The sequence below is a fragment of the Mustela lutreola genome, chromosome 2 (assembly GCF_030435805.1).
Source record: "Mustela lutreola isolate mMusLut2 chromosome 2, mMusLut2.pri, whole genome shotgun sequence".
Taxonomy (NCBI): Eukaryota; Metazoa; Chordata; class Mammalia; order Carnivora; family Mustelidae; genus Mustela; species Mustela lutreola.
Genome location: NC_081291.1, coordinates 94,898,944 through 94,913,415, shown reverse-complemented (window position 1 = coordinate 94,913,415; position 14,472 = coordinate 94,898,944). Strand labels below are relative to the sequence as shown.

At 42.8% G+C, this 14,472-nt stretch overlaps 1 protein-coding gene across 1 annotated transcript in view; it reads right to left on the bottom strand.

The window, feature by feature from the left end:
• The window catches only part of BFSP2 (beaded filament structural protein 2), a 59,071-nt gene extending 46,856 nt beyond the window's left edge, over nucleotides 1-12,215 (bottom strand). Inside the window, exon 1 of the mRNA XM_059165204.1 lies at nucleotides 11,727-12,215. Coding sequence (XP_059021187.1) covers nucleotides 11,727-12,215 — 489 coding nt within the window. The remainder of the gene's footprint in view (nucleotides 1-11,726) is intronic.
• Between the last annotated feature and the right edge of the window lie 2,257 nt (nucleotides 12,216-14,472).

Below are 14,472 nucleotides of genomic sequence, written 5' to 3'. Positions count from 1 at the left end.
CTCCCACCCCAGGTCGCTGGCAGAAGTTTGATTTATTATTTCATTTTTTAAAATGTAGGGAAAACATCCCAACACTGCAAAAAGTATACATAGCCCAAAGTACACCTGCTCCTACTCTTGTCTCCAGTCCTCATCAGAAGCATACCTCGCTACCACACCTTGTAGATGTTTCCAGACAGTCTGCTCCCTCACATAACAGAGACCCAAATAGTAGCAGAGCATACATGGGGGTTTGCTGTGTGCCTTTTTCCTCAAAAATATATATACTGGTGTTAGTCCCACCTCAGTATATAACAAGTTTATTTCTTTCTTTTCTTTCTTTCTTTCTTTCTTTACAGCTGCAGAGGATTCTGCTGTGTTATTTATCTGTGTTGGACGTTGAGGTTGTTGCTTGTATTTCAGTGTGGTGTGGGATTTTAAGGGAGCTCCCTGCCTATAACTTCAGGGTTTCTATGGAAAACCTTGAGCCTGGTTCCGTATTCAGCCTTGGCTGCCCAGATATTTTTTGGCTGCCTTTTGTGTACCGTGGCATGGCCTTTCCACAGTGGGTCTTGGAATAGAGAGGTGAGGGGGACAGAGAGAGACCGGGGGGTGGTGGTTCTTGGTGCTTAGTGGTGAGAATGAAAACTCTGGGCATAAATGATGCCATAAATGATGCCATCTAGCCCCACATAGTCTGGCATGGCTTCTGTTGGCCCCAGATCAGTTCCCTAGCATGAACCTAGCCTCCTTAATATGCTCCTTGAGAAAGGTCAATGCTGCGGAAAGAATTTACTGTTCTATTCCAGCTAACACCCGACAGGAGGCCCCTGACCTCCCTTTTCCTTGAGAGTTATTTTAGGAAACAGAATTGTAAATCCTTTATCTGCTCCTTGGAGATGTAAGTCTCCTACAATCCAGAATCTTTTTCCTCAAGGACCTGGCAACAATCTCTGTGAAATGCACACTTCCAGCGAGATGACTCCCTATCTCCCAGCTCCTGTGGGAGGGTCGGACGCTGACTTTGGTGGGCGTCTTCCTCTAATTTGCTCCTGTCATAAAGCTATGTGAAGTGTGTTTCTCCTCTGGATAAGCAACAATTAGCAAACACAGATGGCCTAATCACATACATCACCCCCTCCCTTAACCTCCTTCAGTACTTTTCCTTCAGCACACCCAGCATTTATAAAGCTTTTCTTCTGTCTCTTGTTTCACTGGAGTTGAGCTCAGTCCATACTGAAGTGTCTCTCCCCTGCTGCAGTAGTCTGAATAAGATATGTCTTCTGATTTTAACAAGTGTTCAGTGCAAAATTTCTCTTTGACGGTTGTGAAATCTGCCCCATTCATAGAATGCACTGCAGATGGTCCAGACTGGATCCTGATTCCCAACCTTTGTCCATGCTGGTCCCTGGTCTGAAGGGCCATCTTCTGGTAGGTTCTTTGGGTCTCACTTTTAGACTCAATCTCCTGGGGTACCCTCAGTGAGGCCCAGCCAATACCCTGCCTCTTCTCTAACCTCCTGTAGCATGGGTGAGGTGAACAACTCACAATTACATATATGTAAGCACAGTTATTTGTGTTACTACTCCCTTAATGTCGGTAGCTTCTCATTTATTCAATTCCACAAACTTAATTGGGTATTGATTATGCATGTAGCAGTTTACATACACTATTTCATCCATATACCCATCACTCAGCTCCACTGATTACCAACGCTTGGCCTGTTTTGTTTCACCTATATCCCCTCTCATTTCCACTCTGCCTTGGATTATTTTGAACAAATCCCAGGTATTCTTATTTCTTCTTCAGATATTTCAGTATGTCTTGTTAAATTATAAAGATGCTTTAAAAAATAACTTCTGGGGCACCTGGGTGGCTCAGTTTGTTAGGTGTCAAGAGTCTTGATTTCAGCTTAGGTCATGATCCTAGGATCCTGGAATCAAGCCTGTGTTGGGCTCCCTGCTCAGTGGGGAGTCTGCTTCTCCATCTGCCCCTCCCCCTGCTTGTGCACTCCCTCTCTCTCTCTGTCTCCTTCTCAAATAAATAAATAAATAAATCTTTCAGTGAGAAAAATACAAATCTTTAAAAAAATAAAAAATAAGTTGCAAAAATCTAAAAATAACACCTAAACATTAATAACAATTCTTCAAATATCCAGTTTATCTTTCCTCAGTTGTCTATTTTTTACAGTTTGCTTGAATAGTGGTTCAAATAATTTCCATTTCAGTGGGTTGTCAGTTTAATCTGTTTTAATTTATAGGCCTCCTCCTCATATCCCTAATTGTCCCTTGCAATGTTCGCTTGTTGAAACAATTGGGTGTTTAGTTTTATAGTTTCCTCAGAGTCTGGGTCTTGCGGATTCCATCTCGCTGGCATCATTTCACATGTTCATCTGAACTCTGTATTTTCTATAAATTAGTAGTTTTATTTTGAGATTCAATCACATTCAGTTTTCTTTTTCTTTTTTCTTTTCTGGCAAGACTATGACATAGGTGATGCCGTGTACTCCACCAGGAGGTACATGTCTGCTGATCTCTCTTTTTGTGATATTAGTAGCCATTTGATGATTGTTATTGCCTAGATCGATTATTTTACTGTGGTTGCAAGTGGTGATATTTGAATTCTATTTTAATGATTAGTATTAGCTATAAATATAAATAAAATAGTCACATTATTTTTTCTTGGTGTGATATTTCTATAAAAGGATAATTCCTCTCCTGAGTTCTTTTTTTTTTTTTTTTTTTTAATGATGATGGATCCTCAGTTCTTATAGGAAAGGCGGGAAAAATTCCTAATTCCTTCTTATTATTTACCATTTTCAAAATAATGAGATGGTTCCCCAGCAGACTCCAAGGCAACTAATAAGCGGGATTTTTTTTTAATTACACTGAACTCACTGATTTAAACATATTTGATGTGTTTCAATCCATAGCAGTTAACATTCTTTTTTTTTAAGCAGTTAATATTCTTATTGATATGTAGCCACCTTTGATTAGTGAGAGCTTATTCAAATTGGCTCCTAAGTCTTTTGACATGACTCTAGTAATTCTTTATAGCTTCCTTGGTTTTGGTATGAGATGTTTCAGATTCATCTCTTATGCTTCCTGCTCCTAAACCTGGATTCAGCCATTTCTCTAACAAAGGAGCCTCAGTTCTTATAATAAAAAAACGGTAGTTAGTGACCAAAACCTGAGGCTAAAAATGCTCATTGCTACTGGGTTGGCAATTGTTTCTAGTTCTTTTCATTTGCTGGAGCGAGGAAATGGGTATATATTTATTTTAGGATCACATACACCATGATTTTATACTGATAATTCAAATTCAAATTCAAGACTAGAGAATTATCACTAAACTTAATCTGTGTTACAAATGTATCTCCTTTTACCAATAGTAAAATTCTTGATTCTCAATGACATGAATATAATTACTCTTTGGCTTTATCCCACAGGACACACACATGCACACACCAGTGTTAGAATAATACGAGCAATGTTGCCAACAATATGATTACTGAAAATGACTTAAGATTTTTTTTTTCCAGCACTCTTTTGCATCCCACTAGAGATGTACAAATTACTGTGGTTTAAAAGTCACTTCTATAATTCTATAAAATAATTCCATGGTTCCAAAGTCATCTCCACATAATAAGATAAACTGAAAGAATTCTAGTGTCTATTCCTTTCCCCTCTATCCTACTCTCTCCTTCTCTTATAAGTGATCATTTAAAATCATTTGTGGTTGGTTTTTCCAGTTACAAGTGAATATGTATGTATATATTCGTATATCTTCCTCTCTCTCAGATAAATGATAGAATGAAATACACACTCTCTCCACGTCACTTTTTAGTTCAACAATATATCTGGGAGATCATCCCTCCATAATACTTATAGAGCCCTCCCTCTTTCCTTTTGTGAATGTAGCATTGCTTATTCAGCTAGTCCCCTATTGCTAGGTATTTGGGTTGTTTCTGGTCTTTTGCCATTATAGATATAATTGAAATAAACAGCCTTGTGCATACTTCTTGTTCGTGTTTTGCCAGTGTGTTATCAGGAGAGATTCCTAGAAGTGGGATTGCTGGATTAAATTACATGCATATATAGTTTAATCTAGATATTGCCAAGTTCTTCTCTATAGACATTGTAAACTTTTTTCTCCCATCAGCACCATGGAATTGGTTGTTTCCCGAGCACTTTTCCAACAAAACAGATTGACATACTTCAGGAATTTTGCCGGTCTGATAAGTGAAAATGGTATCTCAGGTAGGTTTTTGTTTTGTTTTGTTCATATTTCTCTTATGATGAGTGAAGTTGAACATCTTTTTATGTAGGTAAGAGCCATTTTCACATATTTTTATGTCAATTCCCCATTTATATCTCCAGTCTACTTAAGAGTAAGCATGTTTTTGGCTATTATTTTCAGACTGCAAATTCTAAATGTTGTTTATAGAGTAGGGACATTAATTAACCATTTGTATTCAAGAGTTGCAAATACTCCTGTCTAGTTTGTCATTTATCTTTTAGTTTTACTTATTGTGCAATTTTGTGATGCAAAATTTAACAATTTTTGATAATCAAATTTATTGATATTTCCTTCATTGCTTTTGGATTTTGAATTATATCAAGGAAAACTTCTTTTGCACCCGGGTTATAAAAGAATTCAGTCACACATTCTACTTGTATGGTTTTCTTTTTAAAACTTAAATCTAGGATAGCTTTGGAATTAATTTAGGGTACAGTGAAGGATGGATCCAGTTTTATTTTCCTTATGACTATCTAGTTGTCTAAATACCATTTATTAAATGTCCATCATTTCCTCCATTGGTTTCAAATGTTGCATTTATCAATACTAAATTTCTATATGGAGCAGGGTTTATTTTGAATTTTATATTTTGTTCCCTTGGTCTTCCCGTCTTTTATGTGCCAACAAGAAATGTTTTCCAAGTGAGTCTCTCTAGTATGTTGCAATGTCTGGGATAGCTGCCCCTTCCCTCCTTGCTCTCTTCCTTCAGTTAATCTTTTCAGCTATTATTGCCTTTTTGTTTTTAACCAATGAAAATTTATAATAAACCCACCTAGCTTAAAAAAAAAACCCATGATATTTTAAAAGTTAGGATTGCATTAAATTTGTAAATTAGGGACAACTAATATTTTTCTTGAGTTTATATTCAAGCACATGGTATTTCTTTACATTTGTCTTTTCAGGGGAATTTTATTATTGTTTCATATACATTTTGGACATTTCTTGTTAAGTTTACTCAGAAGTATTTTATTTTTTGCTATCATAAAGGAGACGGTAGCCATTTATATTTATATAAATGTGTGTTTGTGTATGTATGTATACATATATATACACACTCAGCATATGTCTTTAATGTTATTTTATAACCTGCTACTTTACTAAATTATCTTATTGTCTGTTGTAGTTTTCACATGGATCCTTTTGGGCTTTCCAGAAAGATCAACATTTTCTCTTTTTCTCTCCAATCCTTATACCTCCAATTACTTTCTCTTGTGTAGCATTAATTACTACCTCTGACCAATGTTACGTAACAGTAGAGATAGTGGGCATACTTATTTTGTTCTTCATTTCTACAGGAATCCCTCTAGTATTTCTTTCTTAGCTATTTTATCACGTCAAGAAACTCTCCAAACATCCTTACCATCTAGGTAAGAAATCACATATAGAAAAATCAGCAAAGAACTTGCTGGGCCCGAGTGTGACCAATGGACTCTCTGGCTTCAGTCTTATTAGCACATTCCCTATTTTTTCATTACCAGGACTCCCCTGTCCTCTACTCTTCAACATGGCTCTCACATTTTAAGAGATCTTAGGAGACTGAAGTGTGGCCCCAGTGAGAGCACTTATTCTCTCCCCTGTCTTCTGTGGCAGATATACTCTACTGGGCTTCTGCACAGATATACTCTACTTAGCAGAGCAAGACCCTCTTCCCTGTACCCAGGAAATCAGAAACCACCCTTCTCAGAAAGCAATTTGTGACCACATGTATTACTCCACCAATACCCTTAGGAGCAGCCTCATGCCTCCTTCCCTTCCCCTGATCCATCAAAAGATTTCCTCCAATCTCATATGTCACCCTGCCTGAGAAGAATTCTCCTGAATACACTTTTTTCTCTGTATAGTTACATTTCTAATAATACTTTAGTGTCCCTGTTAGTGGCTAACAAAGTGACTACCTTATTGACCTGCTCTGACCAAACAAAGTGCATGCACAGTATTAAGCAATAGATGGGGTGGTTTATCTTGGGTAAATGTATTCAGGCTGTTGCAGATACTCCAATAGTTCATGGTTCTTTCTCTCTTCCCCTTTCAGGCACACCAGGTTGTGAATCATGAACAATGATACTGTTGCCTTCTTCTTATTCAGGGCCTGTAGGGGATGAGGCTTCAGGGTAGGGAGTGAGCAGTTAGTCTGACTTTCTTTTTTCTTTCTTTCTTTCTTCTCTCATTCTTCCTTTAAACTTGTTAGGACTACAGGTTCTGTGGGGAGAGAGCTGACCCTCACCTGGATTGCCTGAGTTTCCAGCAGTTTCCCCAATTAGGCTGATCCCCAGTCCCCAGTGTCTGGGCTCTCTCTCTGCAAGGGACAGAAAGAGGAACTGTGAACAGCAGGAAAGATATTCAAATCAGGACCATTTAAAATTCTAATTCTCCTGCCTTTTAATAATTTTCATTTCCCTTTCCTCCAGCTAACAATCTCTGCTGTCTGAAGATGTAAGTTGCTGTTTTCTCCCATGGAGACCAATAATTTCAGTGGAACTGAAGCCTCCACATTCCCCTTTCCTCCCAGGCAGCATCTCTCTGGCCAAGGCCTTGGCTTACTCGTTTTGCTTTGAGACTCCACATTCCTGACAACACCTTCTCTGTCCCCACTCTCCTTTTATCTACAGCTCCAAGGCAGGAAGGCTGCCTAATTCCAACCTTGTGTTTGGTCTATTTGAAGATGAAAGGGTCTGACGTTGTCGATGGAGTTTACTGTGAGCATCATTCACTTGGCAAGAAAGGTCAGGAGCATTCAGCAAAGCAGGAGAGAGAAAGAACCACTTTCTGCCCAAGCAATGGGCAGGGGCTGTGCGCTCTTTGGTCTTCATGGCTATCACCTGGGAATTTTCCTGTCTGTTTTTACTGCTTAGCAGAAGTGTCTGAGAGTTTCTAACACAACTGAGAATTGGGGAGTGAGAGGTTTGGAAGTGAAAAGGAAATTCATATACACGACCCCTGGCCAGGATTGGCTACATGATTTGTGGGTCCCAGTGCAAAAGGAAAATATGGGGCTCCTTGTTCAAAAGGCAGGGGGAAAGTGCTTTGAAAGGTGGTAAAATTAACTAACTAAATAAATGTGATAAAATATGAAGCTTTATGGTTTTTCTCTTGATTTGTCATGGTAATTTTTGCTATTTAATCTTGCACACCCTCAGACACAGATACTCAAGGGGACAAATGCAAACTCTCCTAGGCCTCCCAGGGGTACTGCTTTGCCATTTGGGACACTATGTGGCCCACCAATGGCTGGGTGACCCTTCCTGCCTGCGATGGCATTTATGTGCCTTGTCCTGGTGAGTTGGGGAGAAAGGAGGAGCAAAACCAGGCATCTCCCTTTCCCACAGACTGGCCACTCCAACTCATGGAGGACAAATAATCCCCAGTGCATTGAACCCTAGTGCCTCTCTGGAGGTAGCTGGATCAAGGGTGAACAAAGGTTTCTCCTTCCCCTATAGTCGCCTGACACGTACACTGTGGTGTTGCCGGCCCACATCCATGCCCCGCTCCAAGAAGCAAACCTGACCCTCCCTGTGTCTGTAACCAAGCCCTTGCTGGAGGTGGGTGTAGGTGGATAGAGGTGAGGAGGGGCTTGGGGTGCCTGGGGTCGTGGTATTGGGCAGCTTAGAGCTTTGGATTTCTGGATCCCAGAATCTCTTAGTATAGCACAGCTGCCTCTGACACCCGTGAAAGGGAAAGGCAGAACTTTCTGAAATAAATGAATTGCTGGTGGTCTTTTCTCTAGGTCTAGGTTAGAGGCCCTGGTGGAGGTGGGCCCTACCTGCAGTTCTATGGGAACTGGCTGGTTGGGGGCCCAGGGCTCCATGACAAAGCACCCTGGAAGCCAGAGGGGACCCCATTCCCTAGTGGGAAAGTCTTTGTTTCTGAGTAGCCAGAAGTTGGGGCTGCCATTTGGGGGAAGATGGGACTTAGGAGGGAGCTGTCATCCTGTGGCGATTGGGTTAGGAGTGGAGAGAGGAAGAAAGGGTCCAACCAAGGCCCTGAAGGGGGGCTGTGGCCTTCAGAGGCAAGTCCCTTGGCCAGAGACCTGGTGCCTAGAGAACTGAAACTCTGACTCAGGATACCCTGCTGCATGTGCACAGTACTTCACAGTTCCTAATCTGCCCTCCCACCAGAGAGAGAGAGAGAGCACATGACAGCAGGGGTGGGAGTAAAGGGAGAAGGAGAGGGAGAATCTTAAATAGGTTCTACACTCTGCATGGAGTCCAACTTGGAGCTTGATCTCATGACCCTGAGATCATGACTTGAGCTGAAATCAAGGCAGATGCTTAACCGACTGAGCCACGCAGGCGCCTTTCTCTAGTGTTCCTTTTCGCATCTTAGTTCATTTCATGCTCACGATGACTCTGGGAGGTGCTCATCCATCCCTTATATAGATGGGGAAAGGGAGTCATAGAGCAGAGGACTGGCTGATCTAAGTAAGTGGCAGAACCAGGATTTGAAGCAGGATCCTGTTCATTTTGAGTATCAATCATGTACATGGCTTAAGATATCTGCAATGCCACGAGTGAAGAAAGTCTTTCTGAGCTGTAAACCACTCATTTTACTGGGTACACTATATTCAGTTAACCCCCTTAACAGTTCTGCTCAGTAGATAACGTGATCTCCACATGGCAAATGAGAAGAAAGGTTGACAGAACTGACCTAAAGTCACCCAGCTAGTAAGTGGCAAATCCAACATTCAAATGTAAGTTCACCCAACTCCCAGATGAATTTCCAGTTTATGCTCTATGGACTCTTCTGTTCGGGAGACCTGGTCCTTCCTAAGTGGGCCTAGAGTGGGAAGGCCTGGATAGACACGTGACCAGAAGACAGCATGGTAACTACCACCATGGATGTGTGTCTGGGCTGTCATGAGATCACAGAAGGAACTGGGGAAGCGTTGCAGAGGAGCAGGCTGAGGACGGGTGCAGGGGCTCCCAGGTAGATGGTGGGCCTAGGACTTAGAGGTGGCTTCACTACTTAGAAGTGGCCTGTAGACTGAGCCCGGAGTCATGGGTTGTGTCCTGCCAGCAATGAGGATCCCAGAAAGGTGTTGGGCAGGGACATCATGTAATCAGATCCCACGTGTCCAAAAGACCACACTGCTGACTGGGTGGCGAATACCAGGAAGGAGAACAGGCATCAGCAAAGTCACCTTAAAGCTTTATGTTAAAGTCAGGAGGGGTGGACAGTGTAGGTCAGTTTTGTTAACTATAGCAAAGGAAAATTAATGTGCATTTCTCAAACATGTAGAATTTTCTTTAGTTCTTTTTGGTGGAACAGAGCTTAATAAGGCTGGAAGGTGAGGCTGTGTGATATAGAAATAACTCCGTTTTATGGGTCAGTCTAACTGTATCTTCAGGTCCATGTTTTTAAACAAAAGAAGAAAAAGAGAACTCTGGGTTCGTATGAAGGATCTCACTTATGGTCAGTGAAGAGGAAAATGACCCTTGTCTGGGATTGTGAGCATCAGTGGAAGGCCTGAATGTCTCTGTGTCCAGCCTTGGCTCTGGCAGCAGGGGGCTGTGCTGTTGTCATGGTGCAGTTTTTGAATCTTTAGTCTATCTGCAGGCAGGAACCATGCAACTCAGATATCTATGGATTTGCTAGAGTAGCTGTGGCATTATACTCATTTTACAGATAAGGACACTGAGGGTTAGAGAAGTTGGGCAAGTTGCCCAGTCCCCTAGAGCTAGCTAGCTGAAGCCTGACCGTGTCAGTATCTGTTGAATATGAACTAAATTTTGTGCCGATACTTTTTGACTTAGAAATTGGGATGCCTGGCTTCTCATAAAAAGTCTATGTGGTATTTGAATGCAAGAAATTGTCCTGCAGGTGCCGAAATGTTAGAATATCTAGGGATTGTCTGCTGGTTTATGGGACATAAATATTTGGAACCAGCACTGCTGGGGAAAATCCAGGAGGGATGGCTGTCTTAGATTTGAAAACTTTAAGTCCCAAGCTGCTCTAAAAGCGGCTCTCCCTCCCAGCCCAGATGGATGGAAGCAGAGCAACAGCTCCAGAGGAAAGCCAAGAGGACAGTGTTGTACATCACATGTCCTAAGCTGAAGGCCGGGCACTGACTTACGATGAAGAGAAGCATTCCAGGATGAAATGGGAGGCAGGAGGGGGAATGGGGAGCCCCTGAGCGTGCCTGCCCTGCATCAGCTGGCCATACACAAATGGAAGTTTGTGACCTCTCCTTGGGGAATGCATGCTGGGCCCTAGGGGGTCCAAGAGGTCCAAGCTGGCAGTTGCTGGTGGAGTTGGAGGCTGGTGTAGCTCAGAGGGATCCCAAGGCCAGCATTTGACACATGGAGGTGGGGGAGGGAAGGGAGAGGAGAAGTCAGCCACCAGCAGGGACCTGATGAGATGTGCTGCTGCTGGAGTCTCGGTGGGGGAAGCTGCAGGCCAGACATGACAGATGAGCTCAGCGCTCTGCAGAAATCACCCTGGAGGGCACATCCTGACCAAGCAAGGGAGAAAGATGCAACCTCTGTGTCCTGCCCTGGCCACTAAGACGGCACTGGCCCTATGTGGCTAATGAAATAAAATAAAATAAAATAAAATAAAATAAAATAAAATAAAATAAAATAAAAAAAGACAAACATTCAATTCCTCAGTCTTATTAGCCATGTTTCTCACATGCTCAATAGTTATATGTGGCTATTGGTTACCAGACAGGATGGTGTGGAAATAGGACATTTCAATCACTGCAGAAAGTTCTATTTCAGTGTAAACAGTCTTATTAATATTTTAAATATTGATCATCTGTTGAAATCACATTTAAAATATACTGAATTAAATACTAATATGAACTTCACCTGTTTCTTTTTACCTTTTTCACTGTGGGTAATAGAAACTTGTCAACTACCAATGCGGCTCATATTTCTATTGGATAGTACTGCAGCAGATGGATATAGGAACACACCTCCATTTATCCTTGTTTTTGATGTCACAACCATTTGATGGTGTTCCATTTGGCGATGGCTATAAAAAACTTTTCTTAGCACAAATGTTACAGAGCCAGCCCAGGGTAATGGGGCAAATGCAAGCTTTGGAACTGAAACAATTCAGGCTCAATGCTCAGCTTCCCTACAGGCTGCAGGATCTTGGGCAAATTACATAATCCCTTTGTGCCGATTTTCGCCACTAAAAATATGCAATCAGTGAATGAGCCTGTGCATAGTGTTGCTTTGAACATAGGCGACAGCGCACGTACAGGGATTATTGTGGGCCTGACCCCTAGTCTACCTCAGTAAAAGTAGCTGTTGTTATTGTTTTCATTGTCATTAGTATTTTTTAGTAAGAAAGGATCAGAGTTATGGTCAGTTTCTCTGGTCTCAGACCATTCACTCTCCTGCCCCTGCCTCAGCATTCTTGCTCTCTGATAATGACTCCTAGTACAGCTGTCAGCATCCTCTCCTGGGCCTATGCAAAGCGCTTGGGCATGGCCAGGCACTCACCTGATGGCAGCTGCTGGCCCAAGAGGCTCTGAGGGCTCCCCAGCTTTCTGAGCGTGTGGCCTTGCTCTCCAGGTGCATCCGCAGTTGTGCCTCCAGCTCCTGGCTGACGCTTTCCAAGGCATGAACCTTGGCCATGTATTCCACCAGGCAACCCCCCAGGTCTTCAACGGTACTGAGGTTCCTCTCCAGACCTGGAGCTGGTGCTGTGGCCAGACCTGAGCTTCGCAGGCCCTGCAGAAAAACACTGCTGATGCCCAGGGCCCGGCGTGTCACTCGAGTGCCCAGGCCGCTTGTGTACCCACTGGGCGCCATCCCTACATAGACTCTGGGTGCTCGGATGAGACCACCCATGGCATTGGTCCTGGAGGCTGGGGGGCTATCCAGGGAGGATGATGACCATGTTCCCCCGAAGGATGCCCTATGCCTCTGGAGGGGCATGCTGGAGCTGACCCCTGTGGGCATGTCCACCACCACCCGCCTTGTGCTCATCTCCCCTTCTGCCTCTGCTCTGCCTAGTGGGTTTGTAGAGCCTAGTGGCTTTTGGTTTTCAGCCCCAGTGTCCCTGTGGCCTGGTCGTGGGCCTCTCTGGAAGCTCCTCTACCCCCAGGGCTGCTTTGTCTGCTGTTTTCCATGAGCTTCCACCATTCACCCAGCTGAAAGAGAAACAGTCCCTGGCCAGGGCTGCGTGTAGAAAGGCACTCATGCATTCTCTGCAAGGTCATGTGTCTGACCTCCCAGATTTTTCCACTGGTAGTGGGGGAGGCTGGATCAGTGCAGGCTGTGGAGGGGGCTCATCTGATCTGTGTACTTCACTACTTAAGAGAGGGCAAAGCAGCCCATTTCACAGATGAATGAACCAAGGCTCAGAGATCTCAAATCACAAGTGTAGGGAGTGGCTGACCCAGAACTGAATCCAGGTGCTCAAGGGCCGATCTCAGAGCTTTCTACATCTTTGTGTGTGCTGTGTATGTGAAAGTGTGAATGAGCATGCATGTCGACACAGATAATAGATGGTGGAAATGGATGTGAACCACCCATGTGGGAGGCAGTCCCATGAACTCAAGAGAAGCAAATGAAGCCTCTTGCCTCTCTTATCCTCCCTCAGTCCTGGCAACAGCTTCAGGTCCTCATGTGACATTTTTCTTACCTCGAACACTGCTGTTATCAGCTGCTTGACCTTGGCCATCTTGCTCCCCTTCTCTGGACCTTACTTCCATGCACTGGCCTGAGCTTTCTCTAATGCACTAGATGAGGGATCCTGGGCAAATTCGGGTCCCACACGTTTTGGGCGCCTATTATGCTGTAGCTGTTCTGTACACTTCTGTTTCTCCATTTGCCAGAAAACTAATAAATAAGAACAAAGAGAAGATTTTCCAGTAAGCTCTTTGAGGGTGCTTTGAGTTAGGGTTTGATGATACACCCTGGGTTTTATTCCTACTGTAAGCATCTACTAAGGCATGTTGAATTCACATCTTGAATGCTTTTCTGGGTCTAGAAAAGATCTTCTGAGATCACAAAATGGACCTAAACCCCACTGCACTTAAGTTTTATCCCAGAGAAACCAAGTAGCCAAAACCCAGAGCTGGATATTTCTCCCAAATTCTGCAACATGGGAACATACCTCAAGTGGAAGAAGGGAAAGGGAGCCAATTCTAGTATGTACTGAATCTATCCTAGTGTTGTATGTGGCTTCCATACTTTATTTCACTGAATTCTCAATTCAACCTTAGTGGGTTGTGCTACTATCTGAGTACTGCACAACTTCAGAAAAACCATCACATGTCAAAATATGGTTTATTAATTCCTTGTGTGATGAGGACCCTGAAAGCTCCAATGACTTGTCCAGGGTCTCCTGTTCAGAAAGCAGCAGAGCTGGGATGGGAAGGCCTCTTCTGACTCCTAGGCAGAAGAGTCACTCATAGTGACTAATCTAGGAACCCCCTCGATCTCCAAACACCTACAGAACTAAGGTAGCATCCAAAATCACATGAGCAGAGTTTAAAACTACTATTACATACGGGAATATTCTATGTGCTCTTCTTTGCTGATAAAGACACCACAACTCCTTTTTCCCCTTCTACTTTATCTATTTGAGATGACACAGAAGATACTTTATAAATATCAATGTTGGTTGTATGATTAACAGTTTAAGGAACCAACTTGATCAAGTAAAAGCTGGTAGTGTCCCTTATTTCTTTAGATGTCCCCCTCTGGTACACCCTGTAGGGCCTGCAGCACCCACCAGACTGTTGTAATAACATCAACACTGGGTCTCGAGGAACTGTAGGATTTCCAGGGTATGTCATCCAAGGCTAAATGAAGGGTTCAGGATACTAATTAAGTTGTTTGCACAGGTGTCATGTTTATGAACTGTTCTTTTCTACAGAATGATAACTTCCAGTGCCCAGGTTAACCCCAGCTTTCTCTTACTCAAAGATATGTACAGCAAAACCCCCAGTCCCGGGGAAGGAAGAGGTGAGAGAGGGATGTACCTTACTTGACACCAATGTTTCCAAAGACCTAGAGAGAGATGATTCTCTTTTGAGGAAATCACAAACATGTTCTAAAGGATTTGTATAGTTAAATGACAAATTGCTAATCCTATTAGCTCATTACACTCATAAAACCCAACTTATTGTTAAAATAGATTAAAAAATACAGATGAATATTAAACAGTGTCAGTCCTTAAGGAAGACTTAAAAATTATTTTAAAATGAAAAGAATGCAAAATGTATTAGCAACTTAA